Genomic DNA, 15175 nt, shown 5'->3' with positions numbered 1-15175 from the left:
TGCAGAGCAAAGCTTGAGAATCTGACTCCTGAGCTGTACCAGGCCAGAAGATCAATACGACGAACCTGTGATGTACTATTTTTAACAGGACGTTTTTTTTAAGATGCTCTCAGGCGGGTTTATTGGGGGGAGGGTCTGACTCATGAGTTTTGGACACCTGGGCTTGGCAATCACGCGAACGTTCCCCAAGCCCCATCTGCGGGGTGAAGGTCAAGGACCAGGCCGGGATTCATCCCTGCATCAGACCAGTCGCACGCTGGCGTCGTTCCACTGATTTCAGCACTGTTGCATTGGTGTTCGGTTGCAGTGATGCAGTAAGGGCACAGGCTCTTGATTTCCATTTTAAGGCAGCCTGTGAACCACCCAAACAAAGCCATTTTGCACACAGGGCTTGTTGCCAGCAGAGAAAGTTGTGTCCAAATTCAAGGCAATTCCAGCAGACCCGTGTTCGGATGCAGGACTCGGGAGAAACCAGGTCGAATCTTGGTTTTAAAATTCATTGCAGGCGGGTTTGCTGTGGCTCATCCCACAGGTGACTCACCTGAGAAGTTTCACGTGACACTGATTTGGCAGAGTGTCCGGTGACTGCAGGCAAAGCATCGGTTTCACATGGGGAGAGGCACAGCTGGGAGGCTATTCACCCGCAGATTGGGAATGTCCGAATAATCCGGGGGCAGGAGGGGGGCTTTTAAAATGCAGCAAAGGGCCTCATCTTCCATTTTTTTTAGCCCTTTTCCCCTTTCAAAGAGCTTTCCAAGTGGAGCCCTTTGCTCTCCCTAAGCCCCGCTGGCCCAGCCTCGCTAAGGGATTTCAGTAATTCCTCTGGTATTATCCCTGTTTTATAGATGGGGAAACCGAGGCACAGAAATGTAGGCGCAGAGCCCAGGAGTCCTGAATCCACGCCCCCCTCCCACTCTGATCACTAGGTAACACTGCCTTTAAGATTAACAGCATTCCTCTGATTGGCTGGAAAACACCCAGCAAGTCTGTGCTCTGCACCAATCCAAATGAGGAAATCCGAGCTCCTGTCACTTGAGTGTGGGCATGAAGCCTCCAGCTCAGATGGCTGAACTTCCAGGAGCAGGAAGCAAAGCCCTTGGGACAGAGCCACCGTCACAGGACCGATGCCGCATTCACTGGCAGTTCAGACAGGGCTCAGAGCAAACATGAGCCAGGTAATAAGGTGCCCCTTAGAAGCTATCATAGAGATCTCCAGGGCCCCTGGAGACGTAGATTAGGAAGTGGTTCCAGAGATACGAGTGGCCCCGCGGGAAAGCCAGGACTTCGATCGGGGTAATTGCCACCAGTGAGCAGAGCTGCTATGCTAATGCCAGGCGCAGGGACACCAGGAATGCCATACATTCTGTACAGGGCACCAGAGGCTCAGCACCCAGCGCTGTGCTAACCTTCCCTCCCTGCCCCGCAGCGCGGTCAGACAAATAGCTGCTAGCGTGGCATGGCTTCACCAAGCCCCCCGGCTGGCACTAGGCAAAGGCGCAGAGGTGTGTGAACAAGTGATGGTACCCCAGATCCATGCCCCAAAGCCTGTAGGGCGGACTCAGCGAGGGCGTCAATGCCTGCCAGTACAGTACCACCTGCCTAAAACCAGCTTGAGGTCAGCATCAGGCCCGTGTTGTGTAGACAGGGAAAAGGGAGCGTGAAGACAATACCGCCTCCAAGTGTGTGCAGGAGAGAGAGAATCAACAGATCAGCAAGCGCTTGGGAGATGATGTCTGAGCACTTCAGCTCTGTTAAACTTTCTTGGACTTTACCTGCCAGATCCTCAGCTGACCTAAATCAACATCACTGAAGGGAAGTCACTTGGCACCAGCTGGGGATCTGGCCCCATGCAGTTAACTTAAGCACTCATCTGAGCAGAGTACGGAGCAGTGGCTGGATCTGGGAAAGGATGGAGCAGGATATTTTACCCAGCTCCCGCTGCCATCCCAATGCAGCCAAAAGTTTCTGCTGGAAGGATCAGCAGTGAAAGAGCAAAGACATTTGAACAGGTGTTTTGCCATTCAGGGTCAGAGCTAACAGCATTTGAGATGAGTGCAGCGGTTGATGTGCTTCAGAGTGATGGCGTCTGTGGCCAAGTGAACGTGTGGTGCAACTCCACTGAAGCCAGAATGGTTACACTCGAGATGGAGCTGGCAATACGCAGGCGGCTCCAGGCACCAGGCAATGCTCTCAGAAGAGACGTGCTGTTGGTTTTAAATTCTGTAGCAATCAAGAGGGCCAACGGAGAATTGCTCGTGCAAGGTCTCTCACGTGCTGGGCCAATGGATTGGTCTTGGGGTTTGCTGGGGACTGGCTTAGCCCCACGTCAGGTTTGAAGAAGGAGAGAGGCACCTCCCCAGGGCACACAAGTGAGCAAGGAGGGGGAGAAAACAGAGCTTAAGAGCAGTGCTGCCCTGGAGCCTGGATCTAAACACACCCAAGGATCGAGGCACTGGGGCTCTGCATCCAGGCAAGCAAGCACCAACCCATGGAGATGAACGGGACAGACACTGGGGTCGTTTCCTGCCTTCATGTCCCTTAATGTCTCCTTTCTCCTCCCCTAATGATCCTCCGGCCTCACCCTGATCACCTGACGCCTCAGGCAGATTGATAACATAAATCTGTCACACCAGAGTCTGCCAACTTTCCAGTCGGGGCCTGTTGCTACCTTTTGGGGCGTAAATTGCACCATTTTCATCATTAGCGACAAAAAGGGACGTCCTTTAAAAAGTGGAGGTTAAATCCGATGGGGGAAAAGAGAAAGGAGCATAAACTCTGGCAAAGGAAGTGTAAACGCACAATTAGGAAGGCCAAAAACGAATATGATGACCAGCTAGCCAGAGACTCAAAAATTAACAGCAAAAAAAAATTTTTTTAAGTACATCCCAAGCAGGAACCCTGCTAAACAACCAGGGGGGCCACGGGACGATGGAGGTGCTAAAGGAGCACTCAAGGATGATAAGGCCATTGCAGAGAAACTAAATGAATTCTTTGCATCAGTCTTCACAGCTGAGGATGTGAGGGAAATTCTGCAACCCCGAGCCAGTCTTTTTAGGTGACAAATGTGAGGAACTGTCCCAGATTGAGACGTCATTAGAGGAGGCTTTGGAACAAACTGATAAACTAAACAGCAATAAGTCACCAGGACCAGATGGTATCACCCAAGGGATCTGAAGGAACTCAAATGTGAAATCACAGAACTATCATGAAAGATAGGTCCATCAATGGCTATTAGCCAAGACGGTCAGGGCTGCCACACCATGTTCTGAGTGTCCTTAGGTTCTGTTTGCCAGAAGCTCGGAAGGGGCGACAGGGGATGGATCACTTGATGATTCCCTGTTCTGTTCATTACCTCAGGGGCACCTGGCATTGGCCACTGTCGGCAGACAGGACACTGGGCTAGATGGACCTTTGCTCTGACCCAGTCTGGCCGTTCTTATGTTCCCTAGATTCCAAGGCCAGAATGGACCACTGTGAGCATCTGCGCTGACCTCCCACATGACCGAGGCCAGAGACAGTCTCTGAATTAATTCCTTGTGGAACAAGAGCCGATCTCTCAGCAAAACACCCAGCCTTGAATTTAAAATTGTCACTGGTGGAGAATGCACCACAGTTCTTGGGAAATTCTTCCAATGGTTAGTGACCCTCCCTGTTCCCTCTCCCTGCAGGAGCCGTCCGCTCTCCAGAGCTTCTGCCACAGCTTCCTCCTCCTACCTGGGACCTTCCAAGCTTTGTTAGGAGGCCCAGAGGTTCGCCATGCTAACACCTGGCCCCATCAGGCTGAGAAGCAGTTAATTATGACACAACCAGGGCTAGGTGAACAGAGATGGCTGGCCCAAGGCCTCTGGGCTCTTAAAGGGGCAGGCTGCCCTGTTACGATAACCTCTCTACTCCCGCTCAATATTCTTCTGTTCATCCCAGGATGGCATTAACCCCCTTGACTGCAGCATCGCAGTGAGAGCTGATTACCCACCTCCAGCCCCAAATCCATGGCACTGTCCCTGCTTTCCAGGACAGTCCCCCATCCTGTGAGCACGGCTCCATGCTTTGTTCCGAGCTGCATGACTCTACATTTGGCCATATTCAAACCCATGTGGTTTGCTTGCCACTGGCATACCAGATTGCTCTGTATCCGTGACCTGTCCTCAGCATTATTTACCATCCCCCAACCCTTTGGGGCATCTGCAAACTTTATCACTGAGGATTTTTGATAAAAATGTTAAACAGGCTAGGGCCATGAACTGACCCACGCGGGCCCGCACTAGAAACACACTCATTCGACGATGAGTCCCAGTTTACAGTTCCGTTTTGAGACCTATCGGTCAGGCACCTTTTAATCCATTTAAATGTACTATGTTGACTGTGTATTGTTCTAGCTTCTTAATCAAAATGTCGTGTGGTACCAAGTCAAATGCCTTACAGAAGTCTAAGCATATCACAGCAGCACTGCCACCTTTAGCAACCAAACTCGTCATCTCATCCAAGAGACAGCAAGTTAGTTTGACAAGATCTATTTTCTATAAACCCATGTTGATTGGCATTAACTATAGTACCCGATTTTAATTCTTTATTGAGTCCTGCATCAGTGTTTTGCCCAGGCTTGACATCAAGCTGACAAGCCTAGAATTACCTGGGTCATCCCAGATACTCTTTTAAAACATTAGCACGACATTCGCTTTCTTCCAGTCTTCTGAAAGTTCCCCGGTGCTCCAAGACTGATTGAAAATCAGCACGAACTGCCCAGAGATCTCCAGCTCTTCTAAAACTCTCCAGTAAAAGTTGTCTGGAGTTGCTGATGAAAAAATGTCTAACTTTAGTAGCTGCTTGTTAACATCCTCCTGAATTACTGTTTAATGGAAAATATTTCATCATCATATGCTCTGAATACATCGTCCTTTTTCCCCAAATACAGGACAGAAATAGTTAGTGAACACTTCTGCCTCTTCTGCATCATTATCAACAATTCTAGCATTTCCTTCTAGTCATGGACTAATACCATTGTTGGGATTTCTTTTATTCCTAATATACTTTAAAAAACTCCTTGTCGTCCTTAACTCTGGTGGCCATTCATTTCTCATTGTGTCTTTTTGCTTCCCTGATCAATTTTCTGCAGTTCCTAACTTCTAATGCATATTCATTGCTGTGACAAAGCAGGGGGCTTTCTTGCTGTTTTCAACGGCTTGCATGCAGAGAGCATGGGACTCATTTTCCCTGCATGTTACTGGTTTTATGAGGTGATACGAGAGGGATTTTGTTGTTACAGAGAGCCAGTGAATGGTCTGGAGAATGGAGACCCCAGCAACTGGTGCCCTGGTGACTGGGCGGCCCAGCTCGGGAATCACAGTGGATCTGGCCAGTGGGAGGACAATGGGCTGTGGAGAGAGGATGCCATGGCCTGACCAGCCCGTTCCAGCCAGAGCGAAAACAAAGGGTGGAGGAGAGGGGAGGAGGCTCAGGTGGCCTGTTTACCTGGGACAGAAGACAAAGGACAGAGGTGGGGGTGCTGGGCTGGCAGGGGAGAGCAGCCAGAGCCCACCGGGATGCTGGGGAGACTGGGATGTGCAGTGCTGAGGGAGGCCAGGCCTAAGGCCCTGAGAGTTTCCTGTGCTGGGTTCAATAAACCGTCCTGTGTTACACTGGCTGAGAGTCACTCCACGCTAGAGATGGGGGTTGCATTATTCCCTCTGGGCGTGGAGGGCCCAGGGGGCCACAGCGAGAGACAGGCGAGCTAAAGGCTCAGAGAGGTGTGGTTCCAGGAGGCTAAGGGGCCTACAGCTTAACCTCCGAGACAGAGTGGACCCCCAAGAAGGGCTGTTGCACTGAAGGGGGTTCCTCCCAGAGACCAGACAGAGCCAGGAGCGAGCACAAGTCCTGCCAGTCCGGAACTATTGCTATCAACTTCTTCATCTTTCCATTTGTTATATATATTTATAGCTGCTTTTGCTTCCTCTCTAAGACAAGGTGTGTTTTTAACCCTTCTTGCTCCATTTTTTCTGTCTCCCGGCTTGGCGGTGCTAATGGCAGGATGATCAGGGACTTTAGAGTCCAGGTTGTCAGATCAATGGGAAAGCTGCTTCTGCGCTGGTTGGCCCAATCCAGGTTTACTGTAGTTCAGCCCATTTATACTACCCACCTGATCCCCTCTCAACAGCTCATCCTGGGGTAAGAGGGAGGGTCCTCTCATGGATCAGTTACTGGTTAAAAGACAGGAAACAAAGGGTAGGAATAAAGATCAGTTTTCACCGTGGAGTTTCCCTGGGTTCTGTACTGAACCCAGTACTGCACAACATATTCATCAATGATCTGGAAAAGGGGGTGAACAGCGAGGAGGCAAAATTTGCAGATGGTAAAGAATTACTCAAGATAGTTAGGCCCAAAGCAGAGTGAGAAGAGTTACAAAGGGATCTCCCAAAACAGGGTGATTGGGCAGCAAAATGGCAGATGAACTTCAATGTTGACAAATGCAAAGGAATGAATGTTGGAAAACATAATCCCAGCTATATAGATAAAATGATGGGGGATAAATTAGCTGTTCCCACTCAAGAAAGATCTTGGAGTCACTGTGGATAGTTCTCTGCAAACATCCACCCAATGTGCAGCGACAGGTGAAAAAGCGAACAGAACGTTGGGAATCACTAAGAAAGGGATATTTAATAAGACAGAAAATATCATATTGCCTCTATATAAATCCATGGTACGTGTACACCTTGAATACTGCGCACAGTACTTGCTGCCATGTCTCCAAACAGATATACTGGAATTGGAAAAGTTTCAGAAAAAGGCAACAAAAATGATTAGGGGCATGGAACAGCTTCTGTATGAGGAGAGATTAATAAGACTGGGACTTTTCAGCTTGGAAAAGAGACGACTAAGAGGGGATAGGATAGAGGTCCATAAAATAATGACTGGTGGGGAGAAAGGGAACAAGGAAGTGTTATTTACCCCTTCTCGTAACACAAGAATCAGGGATCACCCAGGGAAATGAATAGGCAGCAGGTTTCAAACAAACAGAAGGGATTATTTCTTCACACAACACACAGTCAACCCAGGGAACTTGTTGCCAGGGGATGTCATGAAAGTATAACTGGATTCAAAAACAAACTAGAGCAGTTCACGGAGGACGGGTCCATCGATGGCTATTAGCCGGATGGGCAGGGATGCAACTTCACCCTCTTGGTGTCCCTAAACCTCTTATTACCAGAACCTGGGAGTGAAGAACAGGGGATGGATCACTTGATAAAATGCCCTGTTCTGTTCATTCCCTCTGAAACACCTGGCATTGGCCACTGTCGGAAGACAAGACACTGGGCTAGGTGGACCATGGATCTGACCCAGTATGGCCATTCCTATGCTTCTATATTCTAAGTCTTCATAACCCCTCGTGTTTCATTTGCATTTTGCCTCCCCTCCATATTCTTGGATTAAAGCCACCAGGAAAATGGCACCTCTGTCAACCAAACGGCTAAAACGCACCCCAGTGAGCAATGGTTGGAGACAGTTACAAACCATAACCCACTGAAAATACAAGTGTTGTCCCAGCCACCTCTCTTGGCAGGAGTGGAGTATTGCACAGAGCAATACAAGCTGCAAAGCCCAGAGCATCATTGTGATGGGGGTCCTGATTCCATCATCTCAACAAAGCATTCACTGAATGAGAGCCGTCGATATCCAACACCAGCAGCTGCCCCTCGCCTGTCCCAGGAGATGCCAGCTTTGTCTGTGAGAGCCCAATGCACAAAAGACCAATCCTAAATTATTCCTTTGGAGTCTTCCAACCAAATGTAGAGCTGGCTTAGCATGGCGTCGTTTTAAACACAGCAGAGGCACAAGTGCAGTAGTTTGCACTAGGTTAATAGATTCCAAGGCTGGAAGGGACCATTGTGATCATCTAGTTTGACCTGCTCTATAACACAGGCCAGCGACCTGCCCCACAGCAATTCCTAGAGCTGAGCTTTCAGATAAACAGCCAGTCTGGAGTTAAACAGCCGCAGTGATGGAGAATCCACCACAACCGTTGGTGAATTGTTCCACTGGTTAATTGCGCTCACTGTGAAGAGTGGATGCCTTATTTCCCGAATCTGTCTAGCTTCAACTTCCAGCCACTGGATCCTGTTAGACCTTCCTCTGCTAGACTGAAGAGCGCAGGATTAAATATTTGTTCCCCATGTAGGTACCTAAAAACTGTGATCAGGTGACTCCTTCACCTTCTTGTTAAGCTAAATAGAGTGAGCTCCTTGAGTCCATCACTATACGGTACGTTTGCTAATCTTTTAATCATTCCCACGGCTCTTCTCTGGCCCCTCTCCAATTTCTCAACATCCTTCTTGAATTGTGGGCCCCAGCACTGGACCCAGGATTCCAGCAGCCGTTGCACCAATGCCAAATAAAGAGGTCAAATAACCTCTCTGCTCCTACTTGAGACTCCCCGGCTTAGGCATCTCCTGATCACATTAACATTTTTGGCCACAGCATCACACTGGGAGCCCGGGTTCAGCTGATTATCCACCATGTCCCCCAAATCTTTCTCACAGACAATGTTACTTATCTACCTACTGCTTCATCAATTGCAACCTACTAGAAAGGCGCTATTCTTTCTGCTCCAGGATGGAATGATTCCCCTTCTGCTTGATTTTGCTAAATCTTCCGTTTTACAATGGTACGAGGCAAAAGGCGAGGCAAGGAGGGGTATTACTTGCGGAGAAAGGGTGTTGGATAGTGCTCTCTTCGAACAGGCACCAGGTTCCTTAAAGGGGCTAGAATCGTGTGATAAGACAAATCCAGATCTCTAGGTCTGAAACGCTGCCGTGTCCCCAACTCCTTTCATCCATGTCCAGAGGTTACAGTCAGAGATCTACGCTCACAAAAACCAAGGCCAGTCTCGAAGCATAGGACGCCCCATGTGGTCCGGTATAAGCATCACACCACAGAGTCATGTTAAATCATCAGACACTAGGCACGAGCAGCATATGAGGTATTAAAAAAAAAATGTGTTCTTTGAAAGCCAGATTTCTTTACTCAAGGCCAAACATTCTTTCCCCACAGGACCGAAAGAACACATACTAAAGAAGGTCAGAATTTGTTCTGTAATCAGCACAGCACAAAACACGTGGGAATGAGATCCCTCAACAACTGAAAACTCCTCATTCTGAAAAAAGACGTAACTCAAAAGCACCTGCTGGCTAGTTCCAAACTTCATGAGAATTTTCCGCTGCAAAGGTCATTGACGGCAAGGATTATTCTTAAAGGTCTGAGACTACAAGTCCCAGTATATAACGCTTAACTCTTTGAGGACATTGTAAATGGACGGCACTTGGCTAGAATTTAGCATCTACAGTTTTCATCCCTTGATCTCAAAGTGTTTTTCAAAGAAGGGTAAGCGTTGGAGCTGGCTGGAATTTTCTGATAGAAGTTTTTCCATCAGGCAATGCTATTTCATTGCAGCCAAAACTTTCCAGGGGAATGGGTCAGTTTCATTTAGAAAAAAAAAATAATGGAAAAAGAATGTTTCAGTGCTGTTTCAAGCTGATCAGAATGGAACATCGCACCTGGTTTTTATTTAAAACTTGATTTTAGTTTATAAATTATAATATAATTTTTAAATGTCATAATCAGAACAAAGCTGTTTGATTTTTACAGAACAGAATGTGTCAGTTATCCTGACATGAATTCTTTTTCCGAAAATTCCATTTTGTGGGAAATTTTGAAATGTTTTGGTTTTGTTCCAATTTGGAAAGAAAACAAATTTCAAAATGGCAGAACATCTGACCTCCAACCAGCTCTATTCAATGTCATTACCCCCACGTTACAAGTGGGGAAACTGAGGCACAGAAAGGGGAAAGTGACTTGCTGAAGGACACAGAGTGAGTCAGTGGCAGAACCAAACAACGCTTTTTTCTCTAGATTCCCAGTCTTTTGTCAGACCCACTGGGCCACACAAACGGTTTTAAACCAACGCATCCTCAACAATAGTGTGGCTACCACAATGCTGTGCTATTATTTAGAGCTTAGCCTGTATTCCAGGCACACACAAAGCTCCCGCTGGCTTCAATAGGAGCTCTAGGTGTATAAATAATGCTGGTTTTAGCCCTTAAAAAAACCTGCTGTGCTCCACCTGAGGTGACTGCATTTCTGTGGTGGCAAGAGATCTCTGTGCAGCACAGCTGTGTGACTGTTGAACAGCTGCTGCGCCCCACCCCAGAGGTGGCTGCATTTCAGTGGTGGGTGAGCATAAATCTTACCTGAGATGAACAAGAGTAGACATGATATATACCAAATAATGAATGGGACAGGAGAAGTGAATGAATACTGCCAGGTGCCTTGGCTCATAACCCCAAACCAAGGGCCTCTCAAAGTAACCAAACTGCGGCCCATTCAACACACAGCAAAGGATATACTGTTGCACAACACTGACCTGGCCTGTGGAACGCACTGCCACAGGACAGCATTAAGGCCAAATGTGGAGAAGGATTTAAACAAGGGATTGGGCATTTATATGGATTCTGAGAACATCGAGAGCTAGAAGAAGAATTCAGACACAACCAAGAATGTGCAAGAGTTAGTTAGCAACCTCCCCGCTTCAGGGCATAAGCTGGGCCCTCTCCCTGTTGTGTGTCAGGAAGAAACTTTCCCAGTGGTTACTCCCGAACAGGGTGGCCAGACAGCAAGTGTGAAAAATCGGGATGGGGTGGGGGGTAATAGGCGCCTATATAAGAAAAAGACCCAAAATCGGGACTGTCCCTCTAAAATCGGGACATCTGGTCACCCTACTCCCTAACAACGCATTGCAGAGATCTTTGCGTCTTCCTCTGAACCACCGAATGCTGCACAGCGCATGGAACAGAGGGGCCTGGGATCTGCTCTCATCTGACGGTTCCTATCAAAGCCACACAAGTTACTGCTGATTCTTTCAGGAAGCTGATTTCCAACGGACATGAAATGCTGGTCCAGAGGGAAATGTGTCAGGCAAAAGAAATCTCCGGTAGGAAGGAACAGACGTTGTCCGCAGAGGGTTTATGGAAAGGGTCCCTGGTAGGGAGAAACGGATTGCAAGCTCAGTACTGCTAATAAACGGAAGCAATGGAAAAGGGCAATTAGAGGAGACGGGAATGCATGCAGCGCCCAGCTGCACTGATGACTCTTGCTAACAGTCTACAGGCTGCTGGAGCGTATTCCCAGCTGGCCAGAGAGGAAAGCGGAACATGAGGCAGCAGAGACAGTCGAGAACTGTTGTGGGGGTTAGATGGGCAGGTTTGTCAAAGCTCTGTGTAGAGACTGTCCCGAGGGTGAGGGGAGAGGATGGCAGGACACCAGATCTCCAGGATGGGCTGGAGAGGAGGAGGCCAGTGGGCAGCTAGACACAGCTCCTGGGTGTTAACCACACAGATGTGCAGCCAGTGAGGACTACGGATCCCAGCACGCGATACTCCATCGGGAGCCGAGACACGCCTGGCCACTTGGATCCAGGCAATGCTGTGCATGCTGCTGCCTGCACCTACGCATCCAAGAGGAGAACAGCTGCAACCTGCTCTGTTTAATGCAAATGACAGGCCTCATGCTGCAAGCTGCCAGCTGCTTCCTGCACAATGCTGCGCGCCCTGGCTCCCATTGCCCTCCAGAAGGCAGAAGCAGGTGTGTGGATGGAAGCCATGGCCCTGCGGGGTCTGTGCATTGAAGTCCTTGGCTTGGGGTGCCCCAGATACTGTAACGATGGAAACCGCTAGGGGGAAAGGTATCTAGAGTGAACATGGAACCCAGCCCTGAATAGCCTGGCTTGCTCCAGGAGGGATCCTGTCCCCACCCCATGGATCGAACAGAGACACTCTGGCACCCTAAGCCACCAGCCGCCCCACGGGTGCAGGACTTCAGCATGGTGGGGTCAGTCTATCTGCTGCGCCACAGATCAGCGAGCCTGGCTCGCCATCTGCCCTGCCCCTCCGCCCCCAGCCCTGCACAGCCCGGACGGAAAGGGCCCCCAGAGAGCATGTGTGTTAGTGGAGAGGGGTGAGTGAGAAGAGGGAAGCAGAGGGCAGAGAAGGGGCTGGCAGGGGGAAAGAGGGGCGTGGGAGAAGGTACGAACCAGCTCCCGCAGCGGCAGTGTGGAGTCCAGACGCAGGGCAGGTAATTGGCGTGAGCCCATCCCCATCTGCTCACGCTCCAGAGGAGAACACCGCAGAGCTTGGAGGATTCGGGACAGCTGGCTGCCCGCTCAGCAGGTTGGGGCAGGGCGAAGGGGAATTGGCAGGACGTGTGCGCGGAGGGGTACAGGACTGGAACAGTGGGGGGCTGCAGGTCAGGACTGCAGGGCATTGGCGCAGCGGGGTGGCACTGGGCCAGCAGGGGGTGCAGCAGCTAAGGGTTGAGTTGCCCTGGCAGGTTGTTTTGGAGCCAGAGTAGGTGGTATTCCAGCTCCTGATTGAGGCCTGCCCCCATCTGACCTCACTGTCCCTGTCTGACCTCACTGTCCCAGTCTGCACTGTGGCTTCATGCCAGCCCCCCTCCTCCGGTGTCAACAGAGCTAGGAGCCACCAGCCACCTCTGGGGGGGTTAACACCACACTGATGAATCCTGCTCTGAGCCGGATTCCATGACAGAGGCTTGGAAACACCAGCCTCCTGTCTACACCAGCGGCTGCTAATGCTGGTGGAGTTTGGTGGGGGTAGCCAAAGCAGGGAATGCTCAGGCAACTTCCCTAGTGTGGACGGGCCACTGCATCTGCCATGAATCTTTCCCTTTCCTGGGGCCAAAGGAAGATTGAAGACCACATCAGTGGGAGGGAAAACATCAGAAGTTGTTTTTTTGTTTTGTTTTGCTGGGTATTTTTACGGGGCTTCGTAGCCAAACAAGCCCATTGTTTGAGTGACAGCCAAGGTGGCTTTATTCTAAGGGATGCTCATCTTCCAACTCCTTGGAGCCATTTGCAGATATTTCCCCCATGGTGGAACAAGGCACATGCAGAGAATGTGAGGTCAGTTTCAGATGGCGCTCAGTGAGGTTCTGCCACCGAGATGGCCAGGGCGGACAAAGCGTCCTTGGCCATAGGGGTGTCCTGAACCCCACAACAGGGAGATTTGCTTCCACACAGGAAATCACAAAGAGCTGCCAATAGAGTCTTTGCAAACGCGCTGGTTAGACTACACTAGCCCTGGGATGCACCAACCGAATTTGGAAGCCAGAGAGGGACTTGCTGCCTGCTCTGGATCCGGTTTGCTCACTAACACCCCAGGCACCTCGCACCTGATTCTACTCCAGTTTCTGCAGCAGTGTGGCTCGACTGGAGTCACGCCAGTTAAAAATGGGGGTCAGAAATGAATCACGGCGCTGAAATTGACCCTTCCTCGCTGCCTCAAACTGCATCCATTTGAATCTGGTTCAGAAGCGGGGCTGCACCTGATTCTGTTCCGACTGACGTTGCGATACATCAGGAGCAACTGCACCGGAGCCAAACGGCGCAACAGGCGCCCAAAACAGGCGTGAGATCAGATTCAAACCCGTCCGGCAGCAACTGGGCCAAATTAATGCTGAGTGGACTTGTGGGTGTTGCCTGCTAACTTCGCCGGCTGGAAAGAGCCCTGCCTGGGTGGGGGAGGACGCGAGGCCTCACTCTGGGAATCGCTTCTGCTTCCACATGACACCTTTTAAAAATACCTACGAGGGAGGAACCCTCCGCAGCCCCAGGAACAACAACAAAATCAAAGCCCCGGGAAGTGGAACCCGCCCCCTTGTTTTCATGCCTTGGAGAACTGCAAAACAAGTGGCTGATTTGCAAACAATCCGCCCCCTCCTTTGCACACTTGCAAATTGCAAAACAATTTTGATTCGCAAGTGCATGTGTGTATGTGCATGTGTGTGCGTGTGTGTGCGTGTTGTCACGGTGCGGAAAAACCAGCCTCAGGGCAAAACACAGCGAGGAGTTTCCCAGGGGGTCCCCGACCCCAGACAGCTTCTTGGGGATGAAAATTCCGTTACCCTCCAAGCCAGGCTCGGGCGCTGCCGTCAGTGGCTGCCCCATGCCCGCAGCGCACCCCACAAGCGAGTCCGGCTGCCAGGCGCCCCCCAGTTCTTCCCGCTAAGCGCCCCCGACCCCTTTTAGTTACCCAGATCCACCAAACCCCGCGTCGCCTTCCCTGCAATCAACTAGCCTGCCCCGCAGCTCCACAACTCCCGCTCCGGCAGGGGAGACCCCCGGGCGTTTGGAAGGAGCCCAGGATTGGGGCTGACTCCGGAGTGGTCCCATCATTCCCCACCCCCGGTGCAAGCGAATTAAAAGGGGAGGGTGTCACGGGGGTCCCACCACGAAGGAGCGGTAACAGCCTCCTTTCTCCAGACACTAACCTCACCCCCCTCCATAAAAGCCCGGTGGGGGGGGGGACCCGCGCCCGCCCCGGCCGCCCAGACGCCACGGGGATGGGCGCGGCGGCCTTACCGATGGTGGTGATGACGGTGATGGCGAAGTAGAAGGAGCCGGCGAATTTCCACTGCACGCCGGCCTTGTGGGGCTTCAGCTTGAGCACCACCCACTCCAGCTCCTTGTAGCCGGCGCTGCTCAGGTTGTATTTGCTCTTCAGCTCCAGCTGCTTCTCCTCCAGCCGCCGCCGCTCCGAGGTCTCCTGCTCCGACTCCAGCGCGTCGAAGACGGCGGCGCCCACCAGCAGGTAGGTGAAGGTGCAGATGATGAGGGCCAAGGTCCGCACGTTCTGCCGCTTCATGGTGCGGCCGGGGCGCGGCGGGCGGCCGGCGGGGGTCCGGCGGCGCGGCTGGGGCGAGCTGGCCTGGGTCATGGCTGGCGCCGAGACCACCCCGCGAGCCGAGCTGCGGGCCGCTGGGGCCCCCGGCTGTGAGGCTCGCTCGCCGACTGCGCGGGTGGGGCGGGAGCTGCGGGGAGCTGTTTCGTTTCAGCACCACCCCGGAGCCCGCTCGGCTCCCGGCCGGCCTTATAAGGGCAGGGACACGCGGGGAGACACACACACAGAGACACACACGCACACAGGGCGAGCGGGGAGAGAGAGAGACTCACACACAGACACACACACAGCGAACGGGGAGCGAGAGAGACACACACAGACGTAGAGAGCGGGGAGACACACACACACAGCGAGTGGGGAGACACACAGACACACACAGCGAGCGGGGAGACAGACACACACAGCGAGCGGGGAGCGAGAGAGACACACACAGA

General features: G+C 51.3%; 1 protein-coding gene across 1 annotated transcript in view; it reads right to left on the bottom strand.

Annotated features, from left to right (window-relative positions):
* The window catches only part of KCNK3 (potassium two pore domain channel subfamily K member 3), a 77433-nt gene extending 62714 nt beyond the window's left edge, over nt 1–14719 (bottom strand). The window contains exon 1 of the mRNA XM_032798629.2: nt 14423–14719. Coding sequence (XP_032654520.1) covers nt 14423–14705 — 283 coding nt within the window. The 5' untranslated portion in view covers nt 14706–14719. The remainder of the gene's footprint in view (nt 1–14422) is intronic.
* Between the last annotated feature and the right edge of the window lie 456 nt (nt 14720–15175).

Source organism: Chelonoidis abingdonii, chromosome 3 (assembly GCF_003597395.2).
Source record: "Chelonoidis abingdonii isolate Lonesome George chromosome 3, CheloAbing_2.0, whole genome shotgun sequence".
NCBI classification, from domain to species: domain Eukaryota; kingdom Metazoa; phylum Chordata; order Testudines; family Testudinidae; genus Chelonoidis; species Chelonoidis abingdonii.
This window is presented reverse-complemented; position numbering and strand designations above follow the sequence as displayed.